Source organism: Microtus pennsylvanicus, chromosome 14 (assembly GCF_037038515.1).
Source record: "Microtus pennsylvanicus isolate mMicPen1 chromosome 14, mMicPen1.hap1, whole genome shotgun sequence".
NCBI lineage: Eukaryota > Metazoa > Chordata > Mammalia > Rodentia > Cricetidae > Microtus > Microtus pennsylvanicus.
This window is the reverse complement of record NC_134592.1, coordinates 6883347-6900255: the sequence shown is the minus strand read 5'-3', so window position 1 is coordinate 6900255 and position 16909 is coordinate 6883347. Positions and strand designations below refer to the sequence as shown.

The 16909-nt window shown below is 42.4% G+C and overlaps 1 protein-coding gene across 6 annotated transcripts in view; it reads left to right on the top strand.

The window, feature by feature from the left end:
• Positions 1-16483, top strand: part of Mark3 (microtubule affinity regulating kinase 3) — an 85639-nt gene extending 69156 nt beyond the window's left edge. The window contains exons 15-19 of one of the 6 annotated variants that reach the window (XM_075948272.1): positions 5098-5256; positions 5918-6175; positions 12190-12216; positions 14045-14089; positions 15941-16483. In XM_075948272.1, the coding sequence (XP_075804387.1) occupies positions 5098-5256; positions 5918-6175; positions 12190-12216; positions 14045-14089; positions 15941-16286 (835 nt within the window). In that variant the 3' untranslated portion in view covers positions 16287-16483. The remainder of the gene's footprint in view (positions 1-5097; positions 5257-5917; positions 6176-12189; positions 12217-14044; positions 14090-15940) is intronic. The other 5 variants (XM_075948269.1, XM_075948267.1, XM_075948270.1 and 2 more) reach the window with 5 other exon arrangements.
• Positions 16484-16909: the final 426 nt, after the last annotated feature.

Below are 16909 nucleotides of genomic sequence, written 5' to 3'. Positions count from 1 at the left end.
CCCGGCACACACAAGTACTGCAGGGTGCCCATTGACTTGTGAAACTAGTCCATTCCATTCTTAGTCTTACATATACTGGACTGTCTCCCAAATGAGGTTGTACAGAAGTCTAGCACAGGAGTGATCTCCTCTGATAGTACCAAGCATGAAGCATGTCTTAGCAAGCCCTCACTAGCTTCATTCTTCTACTTGAACTTGAAGTAGCAACACTCACCAGATAGTTAAGTTCATCCTCTTGCCATGTGCACTGGGGTTTTGCTTTTATTTTATATTTTTTTAATTTATTTTGGTTTTTTGAAACACGGTTTCTCTGTGTAACAGCCCTGGCTTTACTGGAACTCACTTTTAGACGAGAATGACCTTGATCTCAAATAGATCTGCCTACATCTGCCCCCCTAGTGCTAAAGGTGTGCACCACCGCCGCCTGACTGTTTGGTTATTTTTCGTTGTTTGTTTATTGTTTTCCCCATTGCTAAAGATTCACCCTAAGCCTGGGAACGTCCTCTGTCACTGAGCTGACTATATAACCACGATTAGCGCTTCTTTTTTGCACAGTGTCTCATAAGTTCCCTTAGGTAGGCCTTGAACTTCCGATCTGTGTGCGTTTGTGTATATGTACTAATTGGTGTTTTTTGCTTCCATGTGTGTCTGTGTAAAAGTATCAGAACTTCTGGAATTGCAGTTACAGACAGTGGTGAACTGCCATTTGGGTGCTGGAAATTGAACCCAGGTCCTATGGAAGAATAGCCATTTCTCCAGCCCCTGAACTTCCAATCTTTTAGCTTCATCCTGCTGAGTAACTGGAACTGTAAGCCCAGCTGTTGAGTATGCTTTTACTGAGCAGCAAAAGACTTCACATTGAATTTTGGTGTGAGCTATCAGAACTGTTTCTTGGCAGCCTTTAGTGGATTCGAGCTTCAAAAAAGGAAAGGTAGGGGCCTAGAGAGATGGCTCAGCAGTTAAGAGCACTGGCTGCTCTTCTAGAGGACCCAGGTTCAATTCCTAGCACCCATATACCAGCTCACAACTGTCTGTAGCTCCAGTTCCAGGCTTACACAGACATACATGCAGACAAAACACCAATGCACATAAAATAAAAGTAAATTAATCTTAAAAAGAAAGAAAAAGGAAATCAATTCCAACATAAAATAGTTGAGGCATGTCTCAAGGTTTCTGTTGCTGTGATAAAACTCCATGATCAAAGCAACTAGAAGAGGAAGAAAGGGTTTATTGCACCTAACAGGTTACGGCAGTCCATCACAGTCCAGAGCACAGACCTGGAGGCAGGAACCGAAGCAAAGGCCATGGAGTAGTGCTACATACTGGCTTGCACAGCTTGCTTTCTCATACAGCCCTGGACCACCCACCTCCCAAGGGGTGGCAGCACCTACAGTGGGCTGGGCCTTTGCACATCAGTCATTAATCAAAAAAATGCCTGACAGACTTGCCTGTATGCCAGTCTTATGGAGGTTTTTCTCATTTGTGAGTTCCTATTCCCAAATGATTATAGCTTGTGTGTTGACATAAAACTAACATGACACTGTGTAAAATGTTGGTTTTGTTTTGGCTATGAGGCTCTAAATCAATCCAAGCAGACACAAGAAGTTCTGAAAAGCAAGATTTATTACTGAACAGTACCATGGAGACTGACCAATCAGGGATAACAGTGCAGACTCGAGCTGACTATGTCCCCAGTCATTCATTGCAGCAAGTATATAAGCACAAAACCCACAAACATCTGTTCCAAATTACAGTTATATTTTTCCACCAATCAGGATTCAAAGAAGAGGGGCTTTCCCTATGGGTTCCAGTATTGTCAGCTGACACAGAGTGTAAGCTTATCAATCCAACTAATCAGATTTTATTTATTCATTTTGTTGTTGGGAACAGCCATAGTTTTAGAAACCTAAAGAGCAAAACAGACTTTCTATTGCTAAAGGAGGGGTTGATCATCTCTTGGAAAGCCCCCAGTCCCTCTATGGCTCGGGAATATGAACTTTGCTTCACCCTACAGGTAAAATGGAGTTTGAAGTCAAAATGGCAGTTCTTAGGACAAGGTGTTTTTGCCTGTTTCCAACAGTTTCATTTTGCTTGAATGTTAAGAAAAGCACTATTTTGCGAGGCAGAGGAGGTGCACATATTTAATCCCACTACTCTGAAGCCAGATCTCTGTGAGTTCAAGGCCGACTTGGTCTACAGAGTGAGTTCTGGGACAGCCAGGGCAATGAGACAGAGGAACACTTTCTCAAAACAACAACCAAAAAAAAAGGCACTGTTGGCTGCTTGGTGGTGGCACACGCCTTTTAATGCCAGCACTTGGGAGGCAGAGGCAGGCAGATCTCTGAATCTAAGGGACAGAAAAATGCTAGCCCGAAACAACAACAAAAAAAGAAAACCACTATTTATATTGGATTTTTTAAATGAGGCCAGGGCTGGTGGCACATACATGTGATCACAACACTTGTAAGGCAAGAGGCAGGAGGACCTTTTTTTTTTTAAAGATTTATTTATTTATTATGTATACAACATTTTTTCTCATGTATGCTTGCATGCCAGAAGAGGGCACCAGATCTCATTACAGATGGTTGTGAGCCACCATGTGGTTGCTGGGAATTGAACTCAGGACCTCTGGAAGAGCAGTCAGTGCTCTTAACCTCTGAGCCATCTCTCCAGCCCGAGGCAGGAGGATCTTAAAGACTCATCTTAAAAAAAAAGCCCCACCCTCAGACCCAAACTATTAAGAATATAACTCTGTTATCTTGCTTTTAGAGATTGTTGTGGACTAGATTACTTATGATTAATCATGAATACTTTTTTGGGTTTGTTTGTTTTTTGGCTTTTCTTTTTTTTTATTTTATTTATTTATTATGTATACAATATTCTGTCTGTGTGTATATCTGCAGGCCAGAAGAGGGAACCAGACCTCATTACAGATGGTTGTGAGCCACCATGTGGTTGCTGGGAATTGAACTCAGGAGCTTTGGAAGAGCAGGCAATGCTCTTAACCACTGAGCCATCTCTCCAGCCCTCCCCTGTTTTTGGCTTTTCAAGACAGGGTTTCTCTGTAGCTCTGGCTGTCCTGGAACTCATTCTGTTCCCTCTGCTTCCAAGTGCTGGGATTAAAGATATGAGCCACCACCTCCTGGCACCTTTTGCATTTTTTATGGCAACCAGCTTGAACTTCTAGAATATGTTGCTGTTACGATTAGTGTAGGGACTGTGTCATGAATAGTTTTTTGTTGTTTCTGTTAGAATTTGATTGTACCAGTTTGAAATTTAGCTAACACTAACTTAAGATGTTAGGCCTAATGTAGATAGATAGATGTTAAAAACAACTATATTGAGCCTGGAGAGATGGCTCAGCAGCTAAGAGCACTGGCTACTCTTCTAGAATTCAATTCCCATCAACCACATGGGGGCTCACAACCATCTGTAATGAGAGCTGGTGCCCTCTTCTGGCCCGCAGGAATACATGCAGACAGAACACTGTTTACATAATAGATAGATAGATAGATAGATAGATAGATAGATAGATAGATAGATAGATAGATAGATAGATAGATAGATAGATAGATAGATTGATTGATTGATTTAAGAATCAAAACCAAAACAGGTATGCCAGACAGTAGTGATGCACACGTTTAACAATAGCACTTGGGAGGCAGAGCAGTTGGATCTCTTAAGTGAGTGGAGGGTGGTAGACTGGAGAGATGGTCCAGTAGTTCAGAGCATTTATTGCTCTTATAGAGGACCAGAATTCTAACTAATGCTGCGGGAGACCTAGTATGCTACTCTAGAGTTTATGGGCATATTCACTCAAATACACATACAATTTTAATATAATAAAAATGATTTTAATCAAATAGTTAATAATTCAAATGTGAATTATACTTTCCCTTAGCTAGTTCTTGTACTTCGAGGAGGATCCAGGCAGTGCTGCGGAGTATCTGCACATGCTCTCTTCATGCCTTTGTGTTCCTGTAGGTCTAGTCTCTCCTGCAGCTGCTTCTTGGGAAAAGAGAACAGTCTCTTGCTGTGCACCAAAGTCCTTTGCTTCTCGCAAGTCTTTAAGACAACATATGTTCTCCAGAGATGTCAAACAGCTCCTGCTTTTCTTACTGTGTTCCAAGCACTTGTTGATCCTTGCTCCCAGTTTGGTCAAAATTGTCAGCAGCTGGCTAGAGCAATCAGTGTATGATTGCTGTCTGGGCCTGAACAGACAAGAGTGCAAGAGTTGAGCCCGCGAGGCAGCTCAGCAGGTCAAAGGCATTTGTCATCTGCCGTGCAAACCTAGTAACTGTAGTTTGATTTCCGGAACCCATGTGAAGGCAAAAAGAGAAAGCAGGTCTTAGGGTACTACTTTATGTGGGTGTTTGTTTGAAGCTATTATGCAAGGTAACACTGAAGGCTTTAAATCAGTATCATACTCTTTCTATAAATAGTCCATATGCTGAGTTTTCCCATCTATATAAGAAGGGAGAAAATGTCTTCTGAGTGGGAAAGTTCTAAACTGTGTTGTTCAAATGATGTAGGATACTCTGGTGTATAATAACAAGTTTCTGTACCCATTACTTCAGTCATTCATTTGAAAGGGAAAAGGTGAAACATACTATGTGCTTGTGCCACATTCATTTTACCACCTACATTTGCATAGAGACGTCTTTAGGGTGTGTTCTGTTTCAGGCAGAGCTTGGAAGGCACATATACAACAAGTATTTAAACATGGAGACTGTTACATTCTTTAAGATAATGAACTTCGGGGAGGGGCTGGAGAGATGGCTCAGTGGGTAAGAGCACTAACTGCTCTTCCAGAGGACCCAGGTTCAGTTCTCAGCACCCCCATAGCAGCTTACAACTATCTGTAACTCAAGTTCCAGGGGACCTGACACCCTTTAAACTACTGTTTGCAAAAGCAGCTGCGGGCCAGCAATTGGCCCAGAATCCCCAAACAAGTGAGAGAAGAACTCCTGCTCTCTGGAGGTCTGCAGGGGTCTGGGGAGAAGGTTGTATGCATTAGACAGACAGCAAGCTGCTCTTTGGTCACTGTTCCATCACACTGTTGTTTCTGCCTCTGCCTGAACCCAAACCCTCTCCCAGCCTGACAGAAGTGTTCGCTTATGCAGCTAGCCCTGCCTCACTCTGTGCCACATCTACCTGTCGGCTGAGACATCAGAAGTCGATGTCCATGTCAGCCTCTGGGCACCCCAAGATGATGTTACCTCCAATAGACAGTGAAGGAGATAACTTCAAGGCTATGTAAGAAAACGCACATTCCTTGTAAAGCTAATGTGTACCCACTGCTGCTTAATTTTGTGCTGTGGATTTTATGGTTCAAGATTTTGTTACAGTTGTCCAAAAGATGTTGTTCTTCCATATAGTTTATTTAAGCACATGCTGTTTCATTGTGTCTGTATGTGTCTGTGTATGTGTATGTATATATGCCTGTCTTCATGCCTTGGCATACTACAGACGGTCTAAGAAACCCCTACCCCAACTTGGTTTCAGCATGTGGGATTTTATATTTATGCCATCTGTGTGCTTCTACAAATTTTTTGGTTGCCTGTTCCTTTTCACATGCAAGCCTTTCTTTCCTTTTGGCACAGTTCTCTGTGTAAGCAGCTTGAAGGGAAATAGAGGGGGAAAGTTTAAGTTAGCCGTTCTTCACCCCACATTACTCTTGTCCTTGAAATGTGCATATATGGTATCCCTGAACTTTCTGAGCTTTGTCTCTTGTCCTGTTCCTTTGGTATCTTCCCCACTGAGCTTACGTTTTGCTCCTAAATCCTGTTTTAAAATACCCTTTGGATCTTGATTCCCAATGGCTGATTAATTCATTATGTGTAAAAGGTATGTTGTGCTTATAAACTTTCATGTTACGATTTTGGGAACAGAGATGTCTCTTTTTCTGTTTTCCTAGCACTATTCCAGATCAGAGAACTCCAGTTGCTTCCACCCACAGTATTAGCAGTGCGACCACCCCAGATCGGATTCGCTTTCCAAGAGGCACAGCCAGCCGTAGCACTTTCCACGGCCAACCTCGGGAGCGGCGAACTGCAACATATAATGGCCCACCTGCCTCACCCAGCTTGTCCCACGAAGCCACACCACTGTCCCAGACTCGAAGCCGAGGTTCCACTAATCTTTTTAGTAAACTAACTTCAAAACTCACAAGGAGGTAAGTGTTATGTACTGCTGGTTCTGTTGGAGCAAATACAAAGAGAAAAAGTAAATGCTGCCTGGATTCTTATCTTTCCTCCTTTAGCTCATGTGTATCCAGCTTTAGACTTTATAGCTTTAAAGTAGAATTACAGAACTCAGCATCTTTTCACAATACTAAAAGTTGTTTAGTGCTTACGTAGAATTTATCATCTTTAATTATTGTTTGTATTGTTCAGACACCTGTCCACATGACATATCTATTGCAGCTTAGCAGACACCGAGAAAAACACATCTACTGTGATTGTCTCTAAATATGAAAACATCTATCTCTTCCATGTCTGGCTCAATAGCAAGTACCTTACCCACTGAGCTGTCTCACCTAACCATCATGAAAGTCCTCCCATTTATTTCTCCTTTGTGCTCTCTGAGAGACTATCATTGATTTGAAATACCAGCACATGGTGGTTGTAGTGGTAGCTCAGTAAGAGTGCTTCCTAAACAAGTATGAAGACCAACACCCACGTAAAAATCCACAGACTCGATGCTCATGCCTTTGACCGCTGCTGTGGTTAGCAGAGACAAGACAGTCATTGAGGCTTACTGTCTACTACACTTTTTCCAGGTTCAGTAAAATTCCTTTTTTAAGAGCACTTGCTGCTCTTTTAGATCAGCTTCGGTTCCCAACACACACATGGCAGCTCTCAATTAGGTATAGCTCCAGTTCCAGAGGATCCTATCCTCTCTTCATCAGTGCCCTCTTCTGGCCTCTGTATGCACTTACAAGCAGGCAAAACACCCTTACATATACAGTGAAGGGAGGGAGGAAGAAAAGAGTGGGTTCTGTCTCAGAAGAATGAGGTGTAGAATAATAGAGCAAGGTACTTGATATTGTCCTTTGGCCTCTGAGCACACGTCTGCACACACCACATAACCATGGATTCATATCAGGAGGCAAAGGCAGACAGATCTCTGAATTGGAGTCCAGCCTGGTCTACAGAGCAAGTTCTAGGACAGCCAAGGCTACATACACAGAGAAGCCCTGTCTTAAGAAACTCAAAAAAAAACATAAAAGCATAGATCATGCAAGGAAAAACAAACAAACAAACCAAAAAAAAAAAGGCCAAAGACTGGATTGTCAGGATGGCACTTGTCACACAAGCTTACCTGGCACATAGCACACATGGATATTAGACGTGGGTAGATATCTCTGCATATCTAGTTTGTTTGGTTTGGGTTTTTTGGTTGTTTTGGATTTTTTTGTTGTTGTTGTTCATACTGATTTTATTTTGTTTTATGTGTACGGGTGTTTTGCTCAAATGTGTTTCTGTGCACAACCACATGCATGACTGGTGCCCAAGGAGGACAGAAGAGGATGTCAAATTCCTGGAACTGGAGTTGGATGGTTGTGAGCCATCATGTAGGTTCTGAGGATCAAACGTAGGTCCTCTCTTACAGCAAGTGCTCTTAACCACTGAACAACCTCTGGCTCTCATTCTAGTTCTTGAGACAATATCTCTGGGTATTTGTGACCTAGAATTTGCTTTGCAAGCCAGTCTGGCCTGGAACTCACAGAGGCTCACCCGCAATCTGCCTCTGGCTCCGGGGCACTAGAGGGTAAAGTTATTCAAGGTCACATCTGGCTACATAGTGTTTTTTTTTTTAAAAATAATTTATTTGTATTTTATGTGCATTGGTATTTTGCCTACATGTATGTTTGTGTGAGGGTGTCAGATTCCCTGGAACAGGAGTCGCAGACAGTTGTAAACTGCCATGTGGGTGCTGAGACTTGAACCCCAGTCCTCTGGAAAATCAGCCAGTGCTCTTAACCACCAAGTCGTCTTTCCAGCCCCCACCCCAATTAGTTGTTTTCTATATACGTATATATTTGTATATCATGTGAACCTCTATATCATACATATGTGTGGTATTTGTTGAGTGATGTCTTACTCTTTTGGCGTTTTGAGGGGCCCACCACCCAGATCCCAGATAAATCACACACAGAGATTTTTTAGATATAGCTTGGTTGTTTTTTGTTGTTGTTGTTGTTTTTGCCAGCTTTTCTTAAATTATCCTGACTACCTTATGCCTCTGGGCTTTTATCTTTCTCTTACTTCTGTATATCTTTCATTCTTATTCCGTGGGTTGCTGGCCCCTGCTGTCCTGCTGTCCTTTTTTTATTACTGCTCAGTCTCCTAACCTCTCCTATTTATACTCTGTCTCTCAGCCCGCCTAGCCTAGCTTCTGCCTTGCTATTGGCCATTCTGCTCTTTATTAGACCATCAGGTGTTTTAGGCAGGCCAAGAATCACAACTTCACAGAGTTAAACAGATGCTGCATAAAAAAGTCACACACCCTGAAATAATATTCCCTGACAGGTATCTCTAAGTAATACACACGTATTTATGCTGAACAGTATATTCATCTATATTAATAATCTGTTCCCTAGTCCTCTCTACCATATTTTTATTTCATCGCCAGTCTGTCCTGTACATGGATAGATGTTCCACATTCTGTAGAAGAATAAAGATGAGATTCAGAAAGATTAGGCACAATTTTATATCTTAAACCAGAAATGTGTCTGAGCCAACTCTTCGTGGCTGCAGAAGCACCCATTGAGTGCAGTGCTGCTCACCAGGGTCAGTGAGGAGCTGTCTGTTCATTTTCTAGTTGCACTTGGTTCATGCCATACAGTGTTTGAACAGAAATTACAGTTTCTTGTTTAAACAAAATATAGATAATCACCATTTTTATAAGTTATAGACACCTCTAGTAGTTTGGGGTTTGTTTGGTTTTTTTAAGATTTTTAAGGTTTTTTTTTATTATTATTTGCATATACACATGCATACCAGAAGTGATCATCAAATCCTAATATAGATGGTTGTGAGCCACCGTGTGGATGCTGCTGGGAAGTAAACTTAGGACCTATGGAGGAGCAAGATGCAGCCATCTCTCTAGCACCTAAATTTTATTTTATATGTATGAATGTTTTGCCTGCATGTATGTCTGTGCATGTCTGATGCCCACAAAAATCAAAAAGAAGGCATTGGATCCCCTGGAACCTGAGTTGCAGATACTTATAAACTACCTTGTGGGTGTCAGGAATTAAACCTACTTCCTTTGCAAGAGTATCTAGTTTTCTTAACCATCAAGCAATCTCACCAACCACCCTACTCCCAGTTTCTTTACTTTTTATTTGAGGTAGAATTTTTGTTTGTTTTTCTAAACAGAGTTTCTCTGTATAGTCCTGGATGTCCTGGAACTCTGTCTCTGTTGGTCAGGCTGACCTTGAACTCACAGAAATCTGCCTATCTCTGCCCCCTGAGTGCAAGGATTTTTTTTTTAATATTTATTTATTTATTTATTATGTATACGATGTTCTGTCTGTGTGTATGCCTACAGGCCAGAAGAGGGCACCAGACCCCATTACAAATGGTTGTGAGCCACCATGTGGTTGCTGGGAATTGAACTCAGGACCTTGGAAGAGCAGGCAATGCTCTTAACCGCTGAGCCATCTCTCCAGCCCCAAGGATTTTTCTATATTTCTTTAATCCCATCACTTGGAGGCAGAGGCAGGCAGATTTCTGACCTTGAGACCAATCAGCAATCTGGTTTACAGAGTGAGTTCTACAAAAGCCAGGGCTATATAGGGTCTCAGACCCCTGTCTTGAAAAATGAAAAAGCTAAAGCCAATAATAATAGTTACCAAAATATAGGGGCTGGCTTTTGAGCCAAGAGCGCTGGCTGTTCTTTCAGAGGTCCTGGATTCAATTTCCATCAAATCAACCACATGGTAGCTCACAACCATCTGCATTGGAATCCAATTCCCTCTTCTGGCCTGCAAGTGCACATGCAGGCAGTACACTCATATATGTAAATAAATAAATCTTTAAAAAAAAATCCTTGAGCCGGGCGATGGTGGCGCACGCCTTTAATCCCAGCACTCAGGAGACAGAGGCAGGCGGATCTCTGTGAGTTCGAGACCAGCCTACAGAGCTAGTTCCAGGACAGGCTCCAAAGCCACAGAGAAACCCTGTCTCGAAAAACCAAAAAAAAAAAAAATCCTTGACACTACATTTGAAATTCTTTATCCTCCTCTTCAGACCACCTGTGTTCCATTCCCAGCATCCACACAGTTGCTGATGACTGTGTACTGCTCTGGTTTTACAGAGCCCATCTCCTTCTGGCCTTCTTGGGCCTGCATACTTGTGGTACACTTACATAATGCAGGCAAATACACATACACCTAAAATATATAATTTTTAAAAGACATTGTTGTCGGAGCTGGAGAGATGGCCCAGCGATTAGGAACACTGGATGCTCTTCCAGAGGACCCAGATTCAATTCCCAGCACCCCACAGCTGTCTGTAATTCCAGTTTAGGGAATTCAACACTATCATACATGCCAGTAAAATGAGGGAGAGGGAGAGGAGAGGAGAGGAGAGGAGAGGAGAGGAGAGGAGAGGAGAGGAGAGGAGAGGAGAGGAGAGGAGAGGAGAGGAGAGGAGAGGAGAGGAGAGGAGGTACTAATAATCATTTTGAAATAATATTTTAAAAACATCTATAGGTAGCATCTAATTAAAAATATTTTATATGCACAGTCTTCTATACAGTATTTATCCTGCTGTGTACCAGTGTTGTCTCTAATAGACACTTTCCAGTTTGTCTAAGCAAGTGTGTCCAACCTGTGGTTCCCAGGCTGCATGCACTCTGGGATAGCTGTGAATGGAGCCCAACACAGTTAGAGATGACAGTGCCGTGCACAAGGTCAAAATTTTGGACTTCCCTAAAAGCAGTACAGAGTTACCCCAAATTAGAGAGGAAAAATCCAAAAATGTTGTTTGGTGAATATGTCTGTGGTATCCATTACAACCCTGGGCTTTTCCTGCCTGCACTTGCCCAAAGGTGCTTAGTGTGTGAGATCTTGTCAGACTTTGTTCAGCATAGCCATGTGTCTCCTTAACTTTGTTATTGTTGTTGGGTTTCAGTTTGGTTTTGTCATTTTTGAGACAGGGTTACATGTAGCCCAGACTGGCTTCAAACTTACTAGGTAGCCAAGGATGACCTTGAATTTCCTGATCAGCCTATCTATCTCCAAGACATCAAAGATCTGCCCAGCCATGCCCCCATTTCATGCAGTACTGGAGATCAAACCCAGAGTTTTCATGCATGCCAGGCAAACACTTTACCAAGCAGCATTACCAGCCCCACCCTCTTTAATACAGGATCTTGCTATATAGCCATGGCTCTGGAACTGATTTTATAGGCCTGCCTGGCCTCTCTGTCTTCTTATGCTATCACACCTAGCTCAGTGATAATTCTCTTAATGTCTAAAGGACTTGTAATTCGGTCTGTTTATGTAGCAGAAGGCAAGAAGGAGTTCTGCTCATAAGATAGTCTGTAGGAATCTGAGAAATGGTATTTATTACAATTGCAAAGTACATGTTATTTCTTTAAGACATTGAAGTCACAGGCATGGTGGCAAGTTGAAAGCAGGCTGTAAGGGCAAGACCAGCCTTTGATATATACAGCAAGACCCTGTATTAATAGTAACATCATGATTATGTTAATTTTTTATAAAGACTGACTTTTACCTTATAAACATTTCTAATGAGTGTCTGTTGAGGTGGCTCAGAGGTTAAGGGCCCTGGCTGCTCTTCCAGAGGTCCTGAGTTCAATTCCCAGCAACCACATGTTGACACAACCATCTGTAATAAGATCTGGTGCCCTCTTCTGGCTTGCAGGCATATATGCAGGAGGAACACTATCCATAATAAATCTTTTTTAAAAGTTTCTAATAGATTTAGTTATTGTGGCTAAACATGTTTTTATGTTTCAATTTAAAAGACGACATGCTCAAAATTTAAATGTTTATAATAATTTTACTTCTTCAACAAATGTTTTTATTGCTTGTTGGCCAGAAGAGGAGCCATGGTTTGTTTGTTTTCCCATTCTTTCTATAATTAATTAGATTTTCTGTTTAATTTGTACAAGTCTTTTTTGTTAATTTTTTTTTGGCTTAATTTCTTTTAGAAACATGTCATTCAGGTTTATCAAAAGGTAGGATTTATATATGTACACTTTTATTCCTCTATGTACACTTTCTTTTCAATCCTCACCCCACCTACCCCAAATGGCTCCTGCAATTAACACCAGGTTTGGCTTTTTGGTCCTGTTTTGTTGTTGTTTGGTTTTGTTTTGTTTTGTTTTTGTTTTCTTTAAAACTAAACTTTCTGCTAAGAACTAAATTCTCATATCCTTGAAAGGAAACTGGAAAGAACTAGATTAACTCTGTTGGGCATATTAAAGGAATTGTAGCACCCACTCAGCAGAAGGCCTGTGCATGCCTTGTGCACTCTCTTTCTTCAGTAGAATCGTTTAGCATCCAGATAAATTCTGTCTTGGTACTAATAGCACTTAGCATGCTCCTGTTTAAAGAATGAGATGTTCAGTAATCACATGTACAATTACTGATTTAGCTTCAAAGCATGCAGAAGGTAAGTGTTTTACTGAGAATGGAATTGGCAAAAGCTTTATGTGACAAGGTGGCTGATACTCTAATGTTGGAGACAGGCATAAAATCCTCCTACTTCATTTGGTTTGGCTTACTTAGAAACTCAGGTGTGAACAGTCTCACAGCAAAAATGTTGTGTATTTTTGGAGAGTTGAAGAGCAAACAGCATTTTGCCTAAAAAGTCACTTCCCAATGAAGAAACCGTATGTCATTGCTTTTTTTTGTTTGTTTGTTTTTTTGTTTTTTTCGAGACAGGGTTTCTCTGTGGTTTTGGAGCCTTTCCTGGAACTAGCTCTTGTAGACCAGGCTGGTCTCGAACTCACAGAGATCCGCCTGCCTCTGCCTCCCGAGTGCTGGGATTAAAGGTGTGCGCCACCACCGCCCGGCGACCGTATGTCATTGTTGTACTAGGGCATGATAGTTAGTGTGGTTCCAGTGGGTTAATATTTTTGGTGTTGACAAAACACAGATATTGACATCCTTGGAATGTGCACATACAAGGCAGAAACCCTGCTGTGAAGGTTGCCGCTTGACCAGGTGGTGCATGTCCTAATGCCACCTGGGAGGCAGAGACAGGCAGACCCCTGTGAGCTTCAAGGTCAGCCTAGTCTACATACTGAATTCTGGGACAGCCGGGGCTACATCAAGAGATGCTGTTATTGTTTTAATTCCTGCTCGTGTGCCTCTCAGGAAGGCCAGGTTACATTTTTTGTTTATGAAACATGATATCTTAAAAAGTGGAGATTAAGGGGCTGGAGATATGGCTCAGTGGTTAAGAGCACTGACTGCTCTTCCAGAGGTCCTGAGTTCAATTCCCAGCAACCATATGGTGGCTCACAGCCATCTATAATGAGACCTGGCACCCCCTTCTGGCTTGCAGGCACATATGGAAGGAATGCTGTACACATAATAAATAAATAAATATTTTAAAAAAAGTGGAGATTAAAAAAACCCTTTTTGTTGCAAGTGCCACTTCATGATGTTTAGGTGATCTTCCCAAATAGCAAATTTTCATTGGACAAATGTGTTGTATTAGAGTGTAGAGTTCTACTGATAACCTCACTTCTTTTTAAATGGAAGTTATACAGTGTGGCGTGGTAATAGAACATAGAACCGAGCAGCTGTAGTTCAAAGCCATGAGTGTGCACAGCAGGAAGAAAACTGACGTGAATGTACAGCTGCCCCTTCCCATGGCTTTGTCCTCATGGAGAATAATCATCAGCGGTCAGATGGAGGAGGAGTTTAAATTAGTTTAGTGGTAACCGAAATACCATTTTATGATGTTTGTGTTGATGAACGGGTAGCTGTGGACCAGTGTGTAAGATTTCTTTTCTCTTTTCCACTTTCCTTTGCTTCTACGTTCTGTCCATTGAGGCTTCCAACTGAATATGAGAGGAACGGGAGATATGAGGGCTCAAGGTGAGGGAAATGCTTTTTACTTCAAATATTTTCTAAGTACTTAACTACCTCATTGTTATGGCCTAGATGATCATTGCTGTTTTTGGTTATTTAAGTACAGTGGGCCTGGTTGGGGCTGCGGCAAGGTTCTGATTCTAGAATGTTCTTGAGGCTGCTGACTCTGCTTGCTGGATCTAGGAGACAGCTTTGCGTGCCAGCAGCCACAAGAGGGCACTGGTGTGCCATGAGAGCCTTCCTGAGCACCCTCAGCCCTGCTTTACATTTGTGCCTTGATGCCTTGAATAAGTTTGGGAAGGCTGAGGGTGGTGTTTCTCTTAAAATGATATTATGTAAATTCATGTTTGCCTTTGGGTTTTCTGTAGCACTCACTGTGCCTGTGGAATCACAGGTAGCCTCAGGATTCCATTTCTAGTGGTAGGCCTCCTACCATGCTTTCCAGTGCAAGTTATGATGATGCTACGGTTCCAAGGGAGAATCTTCCGTGGCACCTGCTGCTCGACCAACTGTCCCTATTAGACCCTGCGCACTGTGTAAACTGCCTTTTCACGGTAGACTTGGAGTGAGCTATAGGCAGTCTCCTCCCGGGCCTGTCCCAGCTTAGAGCAGGCTCTGCTTTTCCATGTGTATTGCCCATGCACAACAGGAAGGTGATGGTGGAACCTTCTTCCTGGTATGGAGCAACACAAGGTTTGCCGTGCAAGTGCTCTGTGAGGGCTAGTGGTTTTGCCATGCCACTCTGACCCAGGGTGGTGGATCCGTGCTCTGCGGTGGTCTTTAGTACATTCTGCACTTTCCTGCCTCTGTGTGTTTGCTGATGATGTCCCTGTTGAAAATAGAAACTTAGCAAACATGGTAGCGTACACCTATGGTCCTAGTGCTTGGCATGTAGAGCAGGGGGACCAGGAGGGCAGGGCAGCCTGAGCCTCATGAGACCACCATTTCCACAAAAGAGAGAAAGCACACACACCCAACCTCTGCTTCTGCTTCCATTGAATGTTACTAAGGTGTATGCGATCAGTCCTGTCTGCCGCCTTACTCCTCCTCTGTGACTCTCCAACAGACTGCCCATAGTTTTTGTGCTGTTTGCCTCCTTACCTAAGGTTCCCTTATTCCCAAATTGTTGCCAAGCTCATGCTTGCCATTATAACTTGTAGAGTGTCTAACGTAGCAATTTAGCCCTCACCTCATGCAGACCAGTCATTTCAGTTATCCACAGAAAAGTAGGCTGGAGCATTTCATTTCTTCGTCTGTTTCATTAGGATTAGATCATCTGAGTTGTGGGTATTTGTAGTGTTTGGTTTTCCCTGTTTTGAGATGGGCCTCACTGTTACTCAGGCTTTCTTCAAGCTCCTGGACTCCTGTGATCTCTACTCAGCCTCCTGAGTGGCTAGTACCACAGGACTATGACTTGGATATTTTCAACTATAAAATTGAAATTTTAATAAAATAGAGAAACAACAAGGTAGATGGTGGCTTAGCTGTGTACTCCTCTAACTGAGGGGCAGTAGTACTAAGCTGGGAATGCTGAGTCAGCCTTTGAGCTCTGGTCTGTGTGGTACATGTGTCAAGCATAACTATAGTAATAGAGAAGCTGGAGGTGAAAGAGCAGGAGGTTGCTGGTCAGTACTCACCGGAGTACAGCTGCCTCCTGGACATTTCCCAGCCAGGTAGATTTTTGTGTGCGTTATTTATGTTTAGAGATTGGGGATATACGCGTGTGCCTCTTGGTAAATGTGAGATGCATGGGGTCAGTTATAATTTGTGCTAAAGTTATTGATAATCAAGTGAGTGAGGTGGAAAAGATTCTGTTTTCAGTGCAATTAAAAATCACCATGCCCCTGTACATTTCAGTCGCAATGTATCTTCGGAACAAAAGGATGAAAACAAAGAGGCAAAACCTCGCTCACTGCGCTTCACCTGGAGTATGAAAACCACTAGTTCCATGGATCCCAGTGATATGATGCGGGAGATCCGCAAAGTGCTGGATGCCAATAACTGCGACTATGAGCAGAGGGAACGCTTCCTGCTCTTCTGTGTCCATGGCGACGGGCACGCAGAGAACCTGGTGCAGTGGGAAATGGAAGTCTGTAAGCTGCCAAGACTGTCTCTGAATGGGGTCCGGTTTAAACGGATATCAGGGACATCCATAGCTTTCAAAAATATTGCTTCCAAAATTGCCAATGAGCTAAAGCTGTAACCCAGTAATTATGGTGTAAATTAAGTAGCAATTTAAGGTGTTTTCCAGAACACTGATGGAAATGTATAGAGTAATATTTAGGCAATAACGTCTGCATCTTCTAAATCATGACATTAAAGTCTGAGGACGAGAGCACGCCTGGGAGCGAAGGCTGGCCTTTTCTACGAATGCACTACATTAAAGTCTGTGACCCCGTGCCTCTGTCTTGTTTCCATTGCCCTGGGAGTCAGAGTGGACACCATCTGCACATGACTCCTGTGTGTGGTGTGAGTGGATGGTGTGTGTGGGAAGGAAGCACTGTATTGAAAACAGCTCCTTACACTGGCAGCCAGCATTACTAGTACCTCTGTGGGAGATCATTTGGTGCTACAACATTACAATTGCCAAGAAGGAAAATACTGAATTACTGCTAAGAATTAACCTTAAGACTAGTTGATAATTAATACAGGTTTACAGTTCATGCCTGTGGTTTTGTGTTTGTTTTGTGTTTTTTGGGGTTTTTTTTAGTGCAAAAGGTTTAAATTTATAGTTGTGAACATTGCTTGTGTGTGTTTTTCTAAGTAGATTCACAAGATAATTAAAAATTCACTTTTTCTCAGTAAAATCTTGCACTGTCTCCTAAT